Source organism: Thunnus albacares, chromosome 22, assembly GCF_914725855.1.
Source record: "Thunnus albacares chromosome 22, fThuAlb1.1, whole genome shotgun sequence".
Classification (NCBI taxonomy): domain Eukaryota; kingdom Metazoa; phylum Chordata; class Actinopteri; order Scombriformes; family Scombridae; genus Thunnus; species Thunnus albacares.
In genome coordinates, this window is record NC_058127.1 from 2,079,479 (window position 1) to 2,096,252 (window position 16,774).

The 16,774-nt window shown below is 39.1% G+C and overlaps 1 protein-coding gene across 3 annotated transcripts; it reads right to left on the minus strand.

The window, feature by feature from the left end:
- Positions 1–3,678: 3,678 nt before the first annotated feature.
- On the minus strand, positions 3,679–14,873 carry LOC122974123 (steroid 17-alpha-hydroxylase/17,20 lyase). Of its 3 annotated transcripts, none has more exons than XM_044342035.1 (11): positions 14,600–14,873; positions 10,885–10,926; positions 10,469–10,652; positions 9,839–9,963; positions 8,719–8,857; positions 8,410–8,639; positions 7,908–7,994; positions 6,875–7,090; positions 5,909–6,078; positions 5,170–5,273; positions 3,679–4,815 (listed from the first exon to the last, which is right to left on the minus strand). In XM_044342035.1, the coding sequence occupies exons 2-11, from the start codon at positions 10,918–10,920 to the stop codon at positions 4,550–4,552; spliced, it is 1,557 nt and encodes a 518-aa protein (XP_044197970.1). In that variant the 5' UTR covers positions 10,921–10,926; positions 14,600–14,873; the 3' UTR covers positions 3,679–4,549. The 3 variants fall into 3 exon arrangements, with proteins under 3 accessions (XP_044197970.1, XP_044197971.1, XP_044197969.1); XM_044342036.1 differs by having other exon boundaries at positions 9,839–9,959; positions 14,600–14,872; XM_044342034.1 differs by lacking the exons at positions 10,885–10,926; positions 14,600–14,873 and having other exon boundaries at positions 9,839–9,959; positions 10,469–10,791.
- Positions 14,874–16,774: the final 1,901 nt, after the last annotated feature.

Consider the following 16,774-nt stretch of genomic DNA (forward strand, 5'->3'; position numbering starts at 1 on the left):
TGAGAAGCAGAGTGTGCAGTGACATCATCAGATTGTAAAGGCAGATGATTGGTGGAAACAGAACTCTTCAAAGTGGGAATGTTCAAATATTGTCTTTACTGAGAATAAAGACACAGGAGCTTGAGGCAATATCGTCTTGGAGGAAAGTGATGCTTTCAGGTATCTCTGTAACTATGGCAACTGCTGAGGCACAGAGACCCGGTCACCTGACGATTGTTCCAGTCACATATATCATTAACTCAACTTTCTCTGATAGGAAAATGTTGAGTCTGGTTGAATGATCCTTAAACCCTGTGTCCATGCTGCATTACAACACGGATTTCATGTACACATTTGTTGCAAACGATGATGGGTACAACTTTGCTGACAGCGGCATCCATACGGATACCCATGATGGACAAACCTTTGTTGGACTCAAGACATCGTTGTGACAAAAGCAAATGGCTGCCCTGGTCAGGATGTGACTTACGTAAAATGGCAGCAATAGAACGGACAGTTTCATTTCAAACTTGATTGACAGCTGGATGTTTTCTGGACTTCCAGAAGTCGCGATAGTCAGTTTGAAAACCAACGTGCACAAGATTGGATTCATACATGAAAGGATAAAAACATGATGCGGTCTCTTTTTTTAAGAATCTGTGGTTAAATTCACAGAAATACTAATCTGGTTTCGAGCCAATCCGGACTTTGCAGAGCTCAAACAGATTTACTGATGACGTCTCTGATTCGTCTCAGACATGAGGTCAAAATCCAGACCTTGTTCGATTGAGGCCAAATTTGCGCCTGAGGACCGAGAATGAAGCGTTTCTAGAGGCTGAAGGACCTCTTCAAGAAAGCTCAAGGGTGACACCGAGCCGTCGATGTTGTGGTTGATGTTGTGGTTGATGGTGTTTTTTGTTTATCTGAACTAATAAGGTTATATATCTCCATGGTTACAGAGTGCCATTTCTACTTGACAACTGTTACTACTTAGCATTAGATAGAGCTGTTCTTGCTCTGTGTGGGTGTGGACTTTCGACCAGAATGACTGGAGAAATGTCTGAAATCTGTCTGTAGCTCAGGTTCCCAAAGGCTCTGCAGCTCTCAGATCAGCCTTGTGGAGGGAAGAACGGATTTGATTGGTTGTCTGACATTTCATTGAAGATTTTATCCAAATTTCCTCACAGCACCTCACTTCTACCAGCTAAATGGAGGCATCATGGGAAATTTAATCAGTCACTGAATGAAGTAGAAGAGGTAGGTTGAGGGAACTCCACAACTCCTGGAATCACAAACTAATGGTACATACGAGCGGGAGAAGAGTTTAAATTTCCCTTAAAGCAAAAGTTTATTAGTTTCTGTTTAGCTCAGTGGATCCAGCAAGGCACCAGCACTGCCAGAAGTTGGGGGTTCAATTCCCACTGGAGGTCCCTGACAGTAAAGACGTCAACACTCCTGGTGCTGTGAGGCATTTTGGGTGTAAAATATTCAACTAAATGACTAACAGTAGCTCGGATGATCTCCCAGTACCTAAGGCTGATTTTAGGGTCTGATTTACTTTTGGAAACTTTGTCTTTATCTTTTTTTTTTTTTCTTTTTTTTTTGAGAAATCTGAGTTCAACCAGGTCTAGTTTTTCATCAAATGTCAGTGGATCAAAACATTCAAAAATTGTCCTCACTGATAAACTGACTGGATTCACATCGACAAGTCAGAAGTTTGGTTTTAACCCAAAATTGACTGCAGTACCTAATAGTTTAAAAGCTATATTCTACTGCCTTTAATCTGTAAACCATTAATAAACCTGAAATTACCTGTCCTCAAACAAAGTTTAAGGACTTCTTTGGGAACAGCTAAAAAACAAACTTGTCATCCTCCGATGATCCCTTCCAACATAAATCTGTGGTAACTAAAACATTTAAAGGAACAGATTATACAGGAAATTAAAATACTTTTGTCTACTCACCCTGACATCTGCTGCCCATTGGTGAACTGTTGGAAGGGTTTTACTGTGAAGCAGCTGCAGAAAATGCTGATTTAGTCACAAACGTCAGTGACTGGCTTGTAATTTGTTTCAATGAAAACTGGTCGAAGTGTAGATGTGGGCATCTTTCTGGCAAGTCATCCTCACAACAGTATTAAAAATTAAAAAGAGAATATTGACAGAAGAGAGCTCAGTAGATGGAGAGGTGAAAGTCCCACCAACTTATTGCAGTTTTAGGTGAATCTCAAACACATTATCAAGGCAAGCAACAGCAATTCACTTGTTTGTCATGTGGAAAAACTGCATCACAACTTCTGATCACGGTTGCCAATGGTGCATCACACTGCAGGTTTCCAGGCTATAAATGGAAATCCATCATTAGATCTGCTGCAGGAGCTGTTTGAAGAGATTTTATAAGATGTTTTATGCTTCTTGTTGCCGTAAAAGATGAGCTGGAACTAGGGGTAAATTTGTATGAATTTCGGTTATTAGACATAAGGCTGAGGAGGTGATGAGTAGACAATAAACTGTAATTTCATTTTGGGGTGAGCCCTTCATTCAGAAACCCAACACAAAGCAAAATTCCGAACTTTCACTTGAAGCTTGATGAACAAATATTTTTTTAATATTCTTTAAAGGATTTGGCTGCCGAATGTCTCAATTTTTCTTCTTGTCAAAAAATCTCATGTTTGGATCCAAACCAACAATGAACTGATCTACTTACAAGTAATGTGTGTGTATCAAAGCCTGATATATCTTATTCCTCTGTTGTTGTCCAAAAAACTATTAAACGTCACGTCAGTGAGTCACACCGCTGCACTGGGTGACATGTTCCTTCATCATGAAGAGTTTGGTCACGTTAGTTTGATTAGAAACGGCTCCAAAGATGTACAGCGGGTTACTATGTTCTCGTTACTTTTACTCTTTGGAGTTGTTTCTACACAAACTAATGTGACCAAACCCAGTGCAGCGTTGTGGATCACTGGCACAGAGGAATAAGATATATCAGGCTTTGATACACACACAATACTTGTTAGTAGATTAGTTCATTGTTGGTTTGGATCCAAACATGAGATTTTTTGACAGTAATTAAATATCGAAAATTGCCAGCCTTTAAGATAAGTGATAAGGAGAACCTGGTATGATGGGTAACCATCTTTTAATTCATCCCCCGGCTCTGTAAAACCAGCGCTGACCCTGAGACGTGAACCCAGTCGGAAGTTTTGGCCTCATTAAATTGTTTTTACCATTTTGGCTCTTTGATCAACTTTCACTTGTTCCATGAGGAGATTGGAAGCAGCTCCACCTGTGGTGTTTGACGAAATTATTTAATTTACTAAAACGTCAGTCTGTTCCTTCTGCTGTAGGAGCCCCTCCCTCTGTCTAAAGAATGTTTTTCTCTTCTTGTCATCTCTTCTCTTCTGTCTTTCCTGTTTGCATGAGCTTTCTGCTGGAGGAGTGGAAGGAAGCAGAGAAGAGATTGGTCTTTAAACTCCCGTAATATTATGATGATAAAAATGCTAATTATTAGTATTACTAAATTAATAGTGAGTGTGTATGTGTGAATGTGTGTGTGACCTAACTAAACCAGCCTGTTCTAAAAGTGTGTGAAGATATACTGAATAAAACCGTCAAATCTACCACCTGACTGTGTCCATTCATACAGCGGAACCACATTCATCCAACAGGTGCTGATAACGAAACAAAACACCATTACTGTACGGAAGATGAATCATTATTTATTGATTAATAACTAATAGTAAAAATGTCACTTACACTTCACCAGGATTACACTTAGTAGTCTTAGAAAACTAGATATCCATTTATGAGAAAAGAAAAACATCTTGAAGTGGATAATCTTTTATTCATAAAACACTCACAAACAAACCACCTTAAACCTTTGAAACATTGTAGAATTACCAACTCACAGATTATGTCCAATTGTATGCTAATTGTAGGTGTTTAAAATCAGTTAGCCTAGCATTAGCTTGTTACTGCTAGCAAGAATTTAAGTTTCATGATGGTTTTTTTTTTATTAATAAGGATTGTCTAATACAAAAATAATGTGTTAAACAGAATTTTCTTTCATCAATTGAGAAAAAAACCCCAAAAGCTATGGAAACTGCTAATGCTAATTATACGTTAGCCTACAGAAATTAGCCATATCCCAACCATCTTTTTAGTCTAGCAAACTTTGACTAACTATTCTTGATGAAATTAGCGATGTATTTTGACTTCACTTAAAGGAAAAATTAAGCACTTTTAAAAGTCACCAAGTCTGCTAAGTAACAGTATTTGATTGTAGTACTTTCCTGTAATGTAATGTTTGGATTCCGCTGCTGTTTGCAGTATTTTTATGACCATTTTTTTATTTTTATGGAACTGAAAAGAACTAGTGTCTGTTCAAGTCATTTGTTTTTGGAAAACGCTGCTATATGGAGCAGCCAGCTAACACTCGCGTGTTACAACGTTATAAAACTTTCACCAGGGAACGAGGTGAAAATAGGATTTATTTCAGTTATATTCATTTTATAATTATTGTTTTCTTTCGTAGCCTTTAGGTCAGCTATCAATCTCTCTCCCTTCTCTTATTTCGCCCCGCCCTGCCACCCCGACCTCGGAGAGACGACGACCTTATAAGGTAACGGCTGCAAGACCACGCCCAGCCGCCCCTGCAGGTTGGGCGGGGAAGCCCCGTCCGGCAGCCTGAAGCTCATTCGCTGGAGCAGAGAGGACAAGAAGAGGAACAGCTCCAGCCTGGCCAATGATTCGCCGATGCAGACCCGAGGCCCCGCCCCAAATGGTAGGAAGCAGGAGGGTGTTACCCGCTGGCCCTGGTCGTCAAGGAAACGATCTGGAGAGGCGGAAAACAGGGAGGCGGTGTGTTTAGATGCTTTTTTGAAAATTAGAATGAAGTTTATTATCAAGTAGGTTTGCACATAGAAGGAATTTGCCTGGTGTTGTGGTGCATAAAAGTCAAAATATACACAAAACTAAGTAATTGTAAATAATATAAAAAAGAAAGAATGAAACATACTACAAGTGAGAAGAAGAATGAAATGAAATGTATAAAATGTTGACCTGGAATGTGCAAATGTTCATAGTGTAAACAGTACATGCAGTGTGCAATTAATAATAGTATAAGTTAATGTAACGCACCAATCAGCTGGTAAAGTTTGTTACGTGTGTGTATATCGGTGTGTGTTACCTGGGCTGAACAGGTCAGGTTTGTCCCAGTGTTGCGGGTCGTGATGAATCGACCACATGTTGACCAAAACACGAGTCCCACGACTGACAGAGTGACCTCCAATACTGCAGGAGAGAGAAAGATTGTTTCATTAATCTAGGCTAACATTTATGTATTTACTCTTTTTTATTATGTGGCGTTTTATCTTTTTTACTTTTAATTTTGTAGTTGGACGTGACTTTGGCTTGAATGGGTTAACGTGTTGGACATAGGATCAGTTCTGTTAGTGTTACATGAACATTATGCAGTGGTGGAAGAAGTATTCAGATACTTTACCGCAGTAAAAGTAAAAATACTTCATTACAAGTAAAAGTCCTGCATGAAAAAATCCTACTACAGTAAAAGTACATAAGTATTATGAGCTTGATGTAGTTAAAGTATTGCAGTAAAAGTACATAAGTATTATGAGCTTGATGTAGTTAAAGTATTGCAGTAAAAGTAGTGGTTTGGTCCCTCTGACTGATATATTATTATATATGACATCATTAGATTATTAATAGTGAAGCATCAGTGTTAGAGCAGCATGTTACTGTTGTAGCTGCTGGAGGTGGAGCTAGTTTACACTACTTTATATACAGTTAGCTAGTTTAGTCCAGTGGTTCCCAACCTAGGGGTCGGGCCCCTCCAAAGGGTCTGTATGTATATATTTCACATGTGTATAATATTGTTGTGTATAAAACGTATTTAAGTGTAGGTCTACCTGCTGTCGGTCATGGCGGTGTGTGGGATCAGGACTGGGCTGACTGGTCGGATCCTCATGCCCTCATTGATGACACAGTCCAGGTACGGCAGCTGGCCGCGGTCCGACATGCACACCGCTCGCTCGCCGCCCACATACTCGTCCAGCTCCTTCTGCACACGCTCCTGGACCTGGAAGGAGGGCGGAGCACAGAGTGGCCGCCACATTCAAACGATGACTGTTCATCATCAAGACCTACAGAAGCATGTCGCATTCACTGGAGACCTTTTCTCATAATTACAAGATGTGTCACTCAGTTATGAAATTGTTTTCTTGTAATTATGAAATTTTCTTCTCGTAATTGCAAGATTGGAGTTTTGTACCATAAAACCATCTCATAAAGGGGTCGGTATGCTTCATCCAAAGTGCTTATTGGACAGTCAAACAGCATCTGAAACTTCCTTTTTATAACAAAAAATCATGAAGTATTTTATGGTTTTATATTTCTTTCTCTGATTTATACTGTAAATACATTTAGTGATAGCAGTAGTTTATAAATACCAGAGAAAAAAACCTGACATACTGTATATTTATTATAATTTATTACATATTTTAAATTTACAGTATATATTTGTAGTCTTTCTAACATTGAAATATTTGTAATTTTAGATGGTTTATATGTGTGTGAATAAATTGTTTATGTGTATTTGCATTTTGAATTTACCTGAATTGATATATATAAACTTATATTACATACTGTATAAAATACACGTGTATAAATTGCAGGAATACTTTTAGAAAGTGGGGAAATTTTGGAAAGTAAAGACATATTTAAAAAGTGCGGAGGAAGTATTTTGAATTTATTTGAATTTAAGTATATATAAATGTACAAAGTTTTGTTTTGTGGCTGGTGACCTTAATATCTGACATCAAATGTGACTGAACTAGCAGCATAAATACCAGTATTGTTATTATCAGTGTGTTTACCTCTGGATGGTGCAGCAGGTAGGCCAGGATCCACAGCAGCGTGGTGGACGTTGTCTCCACTCCGGCTCCAAAAGCCTCAGCCGCTATCATCAAGACATGGTCGTCTGTGATCCCTTCATCCTCCGACTCAGACGACCTCTGACCCCGCCCACTGCCCGTCTGACCCTTTAGCAGGGCATCTAGAAGGTCACGGGGGTCACCTTCGCTGAGCGATGCCTGGATGGAGGGAGAGAAGTTTATCTTACTGGTTTGGAGGTTTTACAAACAAGGGTTTATGCTTCTGTTAGAGGTCAAATTAAAAAATGTACATTTTCACAAAAATTGTAACAGCAAAAGGGAGATTTCTTTGTAGCCCCTTAAGTCCAGAAAGATTTTATAAACTGTGCAGAAACATGTTTGTCTAATCTCCCCTTGATTAGATCAACATTAAGTCAAGTCAATATCTTCAACAATTTAATTAAAGATGAATTGTGCTACCTGTGATCACCACTAGAGGGCGGATATGTACGTTGTTTTTCTCCAGTTAGACATTCATATTTGCAACACATCTACTACGACTTAAACAGAGTTTACAGAACAAAGAAAGAAAACTAGAGACGTGATGCTGTGGCAGCTCCACGTGTGCATTTATTCAGAACTAATTTGTACAATCAACACAATACAAATGCAAATAAATAAATGTTATACATTGTATGTTAAATATAAATTGGACAACAAAAACTACAAAAAAAACCATAATGACCTGTCTGCCCAACTCTTTGGTCCAGAGAGAGATATCTTTTCATAAAATTCATGATCTCCAGAGGTTCAATCTTAATTATTTAGTTGTCATTCTTTGACTTTTCCTCTAGATTTTAAGTTCCACTACTGGTGACGCTCTAAGAAAAGCTGAATCATCAGGATGTTGTTTGTTGTGTCAGATTGTGGTTGTTGGTGAACATGGCGCCATCTGCTGGTCTATCACATGTTTCTATATGTGAAAACTAATCCAGTGTCATCACAGAGAGTTCAAAGCATTCTGTGTACACGTTACCTTATGCTCCTCCAGTTTACGCGTCAGCAGTCGGTCTCTGACGGTGATACACTCCTTCAGCTTACTGAGAGATTCGTTAGGAAAGACCTGAAGGACAGAAACAGACTGTTAGTGTCTGTTTTTAAATGTGTGTGCTCTGTACTTCTATCTTTGTAAGGACCAATTTCAGTTTTGTACCTTGAGAGTGAGACCATTTCTGAAAAATAGGGACATTTATGAATGAAGACATTTTAGAAAAGTGAGGACATTTTGGGAAGAAAAAATATTTTTGGGAAGTGAGGACATTTTACAAACTGAGGACATGTTTATAAAGTGAGGACATTTCTTAACATTGGTGGCATTTTAGGAAAGACAGAAAATTTTTGAAAAGTGAGGTCATGTTGGGGAAGTTAGGACATTTTTGATACATTTTTTATTGCTTGTCTTCATCTCTTCAAATGACTGTTTCAGGTTTAAAGCTTATTTTAGGGTTAAGTTTAAAATTAAGTTCAGGTTAGCGTACCTTCATCCAGGGGTAGATGTCAACCAGTCCTCCCCTGGCGATCGTCTGCACAATGCCATCGTTATATCGGATCACCTCCTGCAGCTCAGCATCACCGCGGCGATAGGTGGCGCTGAACACCAGCGTGCACACAACGTTGGTGACGGCTCTGGTCACCGCAGGAGATGGGTCGAGGCCACGCCCCCCACTGGACAATAGCTCAGCACACAGGCTGTCCACCGAGGACAGAACTGAGGAGAGAATAGGAGGATAGGCTATGAAGGGATGGATAGCAAAAGAATTTAAAAACGGATGGATGGAGATGACTACCAATGTCCTGCAGTCGGCTGGTTCCTTCTCCAAACAGAGTGAAGGAGTTGTGGACGAGGCGGCGATGTGACTTCCAGAGAGGAGAGTAGTCTGAAAATGCAATGTCTTTACCTCCTCTGGTCAACAGGTTGGTGGTCACCTGCAGAGGAACAAATGAAAGAGGAAGGAGAAGTTTCTTCACATTTACACTGAGATGCTTTACAAAGTGAACTTCAGCATGTTGTCCAATGATTGTAAAAATGCCAGAATGCTGTCATATGTTCAAAAAACCTGATGTTTCATGTCATTTATAGCTACTTATGCCAGAGTCATTTAAAACAAATTTTATGTCAGTGCCAATAAGATCTGAGTTTTGGTACTGATACCAAAAAAAGGCCCTCTCTAGAGCCAGTGTTAGGTTTGTCCATTCTGGGCTACTGTAGAAACATGGAGGTGCAACATGACAGCTCCATGGAAGAGGACCCACTCCCTCTGTTGTATAAAGGGCTCATTTTAAGGTAAGGAACACACAACAGTTCTTAGTTTCAAGTGATTATACACTAATTAAAACATAATTATGAATATTATTTTCCATTTTTGCCAAGTCTGTTCCACTAGATGTCACTAAATGAACTGGTCCATTAATTAGGGGAATAATTAACAAAATATATCAAACTGCTCAATGCATCACTGTTAAATAAAAAAAATCTAAAGTAAAGAAAATATGGTTTAAAGTGAGAAAGATTTCTGATTAGATCAGGAAATATCTGACCAAAGTAAACGAGACTAAGAGTCAGATGAAACATCGAACCAAACTATTGATAGTTGACAGTTTTTGAAAAATGCTTTAAACACATTTTGTTCAGAACAATAGAATACTGAGTTTGATGAAATACAATATATAATCAAAACTAAAGGGTGTCACTTGTGTAAAGGTCAGTTTATAATAATCAATAGGGTTCCTCATACTGGTAGCAAGGATGTAAACAGTAAATTCAATGCAAATTACAATAATCATAGATATTTCTTGGTGTGGTTAAATGAATGAACTGACTAACATCACTGTATTTAGGCTCTGCAGCAATGAAGAGAAAATAAATGGTGAGATTTATAATGAATGTCGGTTCTGTGTATGTCTCACCATGCTGGGCCGTCCAGCGAAGTCTTTCCCTCTCTGCAGCAGAACCTCTCTGGCGTGTTGATGGTTGTTCACGACCACAGTGTAGTGAGGACCGAGGTAGAGAGCAAAGAGAGGCCCATACCTGACTCACACACGACATAAACACGAATACACTTCATAATCACTTCATGGTCACCTGATCTGCTCAGGATCAATCAATCATTTCTTCCAAACATTAACGATTTCTTCCCAACATTAAAGATTTCTTCCAAACATTAACGATTTCTTCCCAACATTAAGGATTTCTTCCAAACATTAACGATTTCTTCCCAACATTAAGGATTTCTTCCCAACATTAAGGATTTCTTCCCAACATTAACGATTTCTTCCCAACATTAACGATTTCTTCCCAACATTAACGATTTCTTCCCAACATTAAGGATTTCTTCCCAACATTAAGGATTTCTTCCAAACATTAACGATTTCTTCCAAACATTAACGATTTCTTCCAAACATCACCAAGTTCTTTGATAAATTGCAGAGTTGTCACAAACACATCAGCACCGTCTTTAGGAGCCTCCTGGTCTTTTCACTTCCAGTATCAGAAACAGAGACCTGCAGCCTCCTGCTGTGAGTGAGTGTTTCTCTCACCTGTGAGCCAGCTGTGTGAAGAGGAGGTGTGGAGGGAGGCCTCCTCCCAGCCAGGGGAGGCTGCCCAGGATGGGGAGCCGCGGCAGGCAGGGGATGGAGCCCCGAGCCGGGGGTTTGGTTTCAGGAATGGACTGGTGTGTAACCAGGAGCAAGATGATGACCGTGACCATGAAGATGAGAAGGACTGATGGAGAGAGAGAGGAAGGGAGAGAGAGAGGAAAGGTAAAGCTGACCATGGCTGCGATGAGATGGAGAGTAAAATGAAGAGAAGCTGAAGAGTTCTGGGTTTTAATCTCTTGCTAACGCATGCAGAGACCTTGGAGAGGTCAGAGGTAATGAGTGTGTGTTGTTGTAACTCATGTTTGTGTGTATGTGTACTTGTGAGTGTGTGTGTGTGTTTATCTTGGTCAACCAACCTTGATGTTATCGGACTGCATGTCACTGGTTGCCATGGCAACCTGAAATGAGAGAAGGACCACGTCAGCCTGCCCTGTCCTATCAAACTGTTTGGTTTCCTTCACAACATCATGATAAACTTTAATTTAACTCTGTTCGGTATCTCAGGAGACTGAACCAAATCATCTTATAATGTGCCTCATTTCCTTATTTTAGGCTCTAAACTAACACTTAAATATAATTTTGAGGTATTTGTACTTTACTTGAGTATTTCCATGTGATGCTACTTTCTACATTTCAGAGGGAAATATTGTACTTTCTACTCCACTACATTTATTTGACAGTTTTAGTTACTTTTCAGATGAAGATTTGACACAATGGATAATATAACAAGCTTTTAAAATACAACACATTGTTAAAGATGAAACCAGTGGTTTCCAACCTTTTTGGCTTTTGACGTCTTACAAAAAGCAGTGTGTAGTCGGGGTCACATTTCACATGTCTATGAGTTGTTAACAGCTCCACCAAATAGTGATTTTTCCCTCTAAACTTCTCACATGCTTTCATTTCAATAAATGTTCAAATGATCCAATATTTCAGCAAAAATCAAAAAAAGTGATTTAAAAGATGAGACAGAGTTGGCAGCACTGGTCTCCTCAGGCACTGCAAAGGCTCTGTCCCCTTTATGTGTCAGTCTGGACCTTGGAACAACAAGAAGCGATGCATCCAATGATCTCAGGGAGTGGGACACAGGGCGATAAGAGATCTGATAGATAGCTTAAAGCGAGGCCTCTCGGGGCTTTGTAAAGCTTCATTTATACCCCCGAGCGGATGCCACCATGGATGGGTAGTAGTTCTGTTTATACTACTTTCTGGAGTCCACTTGGAGGACCCGTTCCACATATGTGCAGTAGACCAGTGTCTACAGGAAGACAGCCTAGTGGCCTCACGGACTTGTCCGCGCCGGTCTGCACAGTCAAAATAAATTGGAGGTATGTAGATGTCTGCACAGAGCCTACACCCTCTGATGATGAAATTTACGTTACGCAGACCCTTGCGGACTCGCAGGTTTGCAGCCGTGGAAAGTATAATTTCAGCCCTGTCCTATCAAACTGTTTGGTTTCCTTCACAACATCATGATAAACTTTAATTTAACTCTGTTCGGTATCTCAGGAGACTGAACCAAATCATCTTATAATGTGCCTCATTTCCTTATTTTAGGCTCTAAAATAAGACACAGACTGTATAAACTAACTGGGCAAACAGAACAGCACATTGAATAATGCTACAAACTGCTTTATTACTGCTGCGTGTTGGCACTACAAACCAAATACATGTTAGTGAAACTGAAAAATCTTTGGGGGGGTGAATGTCACCAGTGTGCAGCAGTGGTGGAAAGTATTACACTTAAATATAATTTTGAGGTATTTGTACTTTACTTGAGTATTTCCATGTGATGCTACTTTCTACATTTCAGAGGGAAATATTGTACTTTCTACTCCACTACATTTATTTGACAGCTTTAGTTACTTTTCAGATGAAGATTTGACACAATGGATAATATAACAAGCTTTTAAAATACAACACATTGTTAAAGATGAAACCAGTGGTTTCCAACCTTTTTGTCTTTTGACGTCTTACAAAAAGCAGTGTGTAGTCGGGGTCACATTTCACATGTCTATGAGTTGTTAACAGCTCCACCAAATAGTGATTTTTCCCTCTAAACTTCTCACATGGTTTCATTTCAATAAATGTTCAAATGATCCAATATTTCAGCAAAAATCAAAAAAAGTGATTTAAAAGATGAGACAGAGTTGGCAGCACTGGTCTCCTCAGGCACTGCAAAGGCTCTGTCCCCTTTATGTGTCAGTCTGGACCTTGGAACAACAAGAAGCGATGCATCCAATGATCTCAGGGAGTGGGACACAGGGCGATAAGAGATCTGATAGATAGCTTAAAGCGAGGGCTCTCGGGGCTTTGTAAAGCTTCATTTATACTCCCGAGCGGATGCCACCATGGATGGGTAGTAGTTCTGTTTATACTACTTTCTGGAGTCCACTTGGAGGACCTGTTCCACATATGTGCAGTAGACCAGTGTCTACAGGAAGACAGCCTAGTGGCCTCACGGACTTGTCCGCGCCGGTCTGCACAGTCAAAATAAATTGGAGGTATGTAGATGTCTGCACAGAGCCTACACCCTCTGATGATGAAATTTACGTTACGCAGACCCTTGCGGACTCGCAGGTTTGCAGCCGTGGAAAGTATAATTTCAGCTTAAGTAATCAATAAAATCTTAAAATCTATTCTAAAAACAACAGGTAGCCAGACATTTTCTCAGGAGACATGGACAGTGGAGTGTCTCTTTAATAACCTCTTACTGGAACAATAATTTTCACACACTATAAAAAATACATTTTGTGATTATGATCTGAGTCTTTTATAGAAGAGTTCATGTTTCCTAAAATGAAGATGGAGGTTTCCCCTTTAGTTCAATCTGGTCAGAGTGTTCTTGAGCAACATCCAGTGGATTTTTGAGCAATTTGAACTTATTTTTATTTTTATTTTTGGGGAACTCAGATGATTTTCCCCTCCCCGTTGACAGGCATGGGTTTTCATCTGGTTTGATTTTCAAAGCCTTACTGGTTGGTCAGTTTTCACTCAACAGCCACCAAACTGTGCTACCCCAGGCCACCAAATACTCACTGAATGGTGCCTTGACCCCCACTTGGCTTTTTGTTTGGAGGACTGGGAGGACTTTGTCTGGGCTGGAGGAACCATTGTTGCACTACATTTAGTGTGACTTCATAACTGAAGTTCTTGGACTGGAGATGCTATTTTTGCACTACAGTTAGTGTGAGTTCATATCTGAAGTTCTTGGACTGGTTGTGCTATTTTTGCACCACAGTTAGTGTGAGTTCATATCTCAAGTTCTTGGACTGGTTGTGCTATTTTTGCACTACAGTTAGTGTGAGTTCATATCTCAAGTTCTTGGACTGGTTGTGCTATTTTTGCACTACAGTTAGTGTGAGTTCATATCTGAAGTTCTTGGACTGGAGATGCTATTTTTGCACTACAGTTAGTGTGAGTTCATATCTGAAGTTCTTGGACTGGTTGTGCTATTTTTGCACTACAGTTAGTGTGAGTTCATATCTGAAGTTCCTTGACTGGAGATTCTTCAGTCATACAGAACATACTTCAAATGTATTTATGTTGTCCTTTTTATGTTTGGTTTTATCTCTCTATGTTTGCTATCTGTATCTCATTTCTTTATGCTGCATATATAGCTGAAATTGCAGCTATATTTTATGGTATTGTATTTTGTGAAGCACCTTGCAACTCTGGTTTTGAACGGTGATGTAGAAATAAAGTTTACTTACTTACTTACTATTGCTGCACATTACTGGGGGCTCCAAACTAAAATCTCAGTTTTAAAAAACTGCATCAATTTTGATCATTTTTTCAAGAGTCTGACATAGGAGTGCAATGCTAAATTTGGTTCTCTTAGCGACTTTAAACACCTTTACATTAACCTCATCATTCCTGACTGTCTCATTTATTTATGTGACAGATATATAAAGTATCAGTGGCGACAGATGACAGAAACTGAAGGACGCTTCTGACGCCACAATGCTCTCAACGCATCCATGCAGCTCTATTATAGAGTGTGGCTGTGATGTTTGTAACAGGTGGAGGGAACAGAAGGTGGCACAGCGCCATGGCAACAGTCTCTCTTACCTCGCCCCCACATTCTCACACACTTCCATCATCCTTGCTTCTCCATAAAGTCCCTTCACACGTCTATAAGAGAGGGGGTTTCTCTCTCTCGTCATCCATCACAGTCCACTGACGGCACAAACTGCAACCTGCTCCACTGATTGGTCACATGTTGCTAATGATTGATCTGAGACGGTCAAGTTCAACACTATTTTTGACAATTTGACCATAAACAACACGTAAGCACCACCTGAACAACAGCGTGAGACACTGTTGTAATGAGAATCCTGAAAACTGATGGTCCTTTCCAGGATGATGCAACAGAGATCCTTAAGGCTGCAGTTCCTCTGTTGGCCACTAGAGAGCGCTCAAACAAACTCTGTTTGACATTAATGGAAAAACCTGCAACAATTATCTTTAAATTCTTGATGGGGCATACATTTTTTCTCTTCTGCTGCTTCACAAAATGTTGTTTTGATCTCCAAAGGATGGAGTCCCTCACTTTGGTTCAGACTGAAATATCTCAACATATATTCAATGGATTGATATTTAATTTGGTTCATTCATGTTAACCTGAGGATGAATCCCTCTGACTTTTCCTCTAGTGCCACCATGAGGTTATCTCTTGTAGTTTTGATTAAAATGTGTCTATTGGATCGATTGCTGTGAAATTTGGTTCACACCTTCATGTTCCCCAGAAGATTAACTGTAATAACTTTGATCTCTTTATTTGAAGCTAATATGGGGCTTCAGTTGTCCAAATTAGGAAAACAATAAAGTGGATATCTTCTGCAGTTAAAATCTTTTTAGTATAAAATCCCCCCTTTGGTTTCTCTGTTGAGCTGCAGTAACAAAGAGGGAATTTGGCACTAAAAAAGACAAATTTTGCAAGATATTGACTTGATTTGACTAATTTGGACGGTTGGAGCTTCATATTCGCCTCCAATAAACTTTTAAACACATTTTTGCACAGAAGGAGGACTGTAGATTTTGTCCCCCATCGCTTCCATTGTAAGGTCATTATGAAGGGATCTTCTAATGGTCAGTATGAACAGGAGGAATGATTACAGCAAGAAAAACATGTTTCACTGTTCATTTGGGCTCCTGACTGTTGTTTTAATCCTGTCTCTTTTGAATCTAGAAACAATTGGTTACAATTAGTTACAATTAGTTAAGAAAAACAATTACTACAATAAAAAATTGTTTTTTGTTCAATTGTAAGTAAAATAAATAAATAACAATAAACTGTGAACCTGTCTCTTAAAATAAACAACAGAATACAACAGAGCTCCTGCTGTGGAGTCAAAACCCCCCAAAAACAATTAAAATAATGACAAAAAATTAAAAGACTGTATCCCTGACTTCATTTTACAAAACGCCTGGCCTGAATCTCCTCCCGTCTCCATGGCGACAACATCACAGCAGCTGAACGTTGATGTATGCGAGCATGAATGTCAGACGGGGGGCAGTAATATGTGATAATCTCTCTTAATTCAATTCGAAGGGGCTTTATTGGCATTGGACAGATCGAGTCAGAGCTGGACTTTCTAACAGAATATACAAAACTACACATGTAGCAGAGTCTGCCTTTAACAGTTTTTACTTTTTTTCATTTATTTATAATAATTGTTATTATGTATATGTTTATATATGTATGTGTATATATTCTTACAAATAAAAACTATTATTATTATTATTATTGCCCTTTTTTTCTCTTCAAGCACAATTAATGTATTTTTCATTACAAAATATTGTTGACATGGTTGTTTTTTTTAACTATAATGTTAATCATAATGTTTTATTGTTTGTATGTTAAAACTTGTACTTTTCCCTGTTTGTACTACCCTGTTCAACGTGTTGTGGCAATACTGTACTTAAATAAACCTTCTTTGAATTGAAGTGAACTGAAAATCAGACTAATACAGAAACAGAAAGAAGTTAGAATAGTGGGAAAAAACAAGTTGAAATAAGTGTAAAGGGACAGCAAGAAGATATGACGAATGACGAATCCACCAACAGATGTGACTGAAAATGACAGAATTGATGGAAGAGGAGACAACTGTTAGAAATCTTGATGTTAAAAGAAAGCAAGACAGTGATGTTAAAGGCTAACAACTAAAAACAGGGAGCAGCCATTAAGACCAGAGGAGAGCAGGAAGTGGAACAGGTTTCGTCCGGCTCTGGATGAGCAAAGTG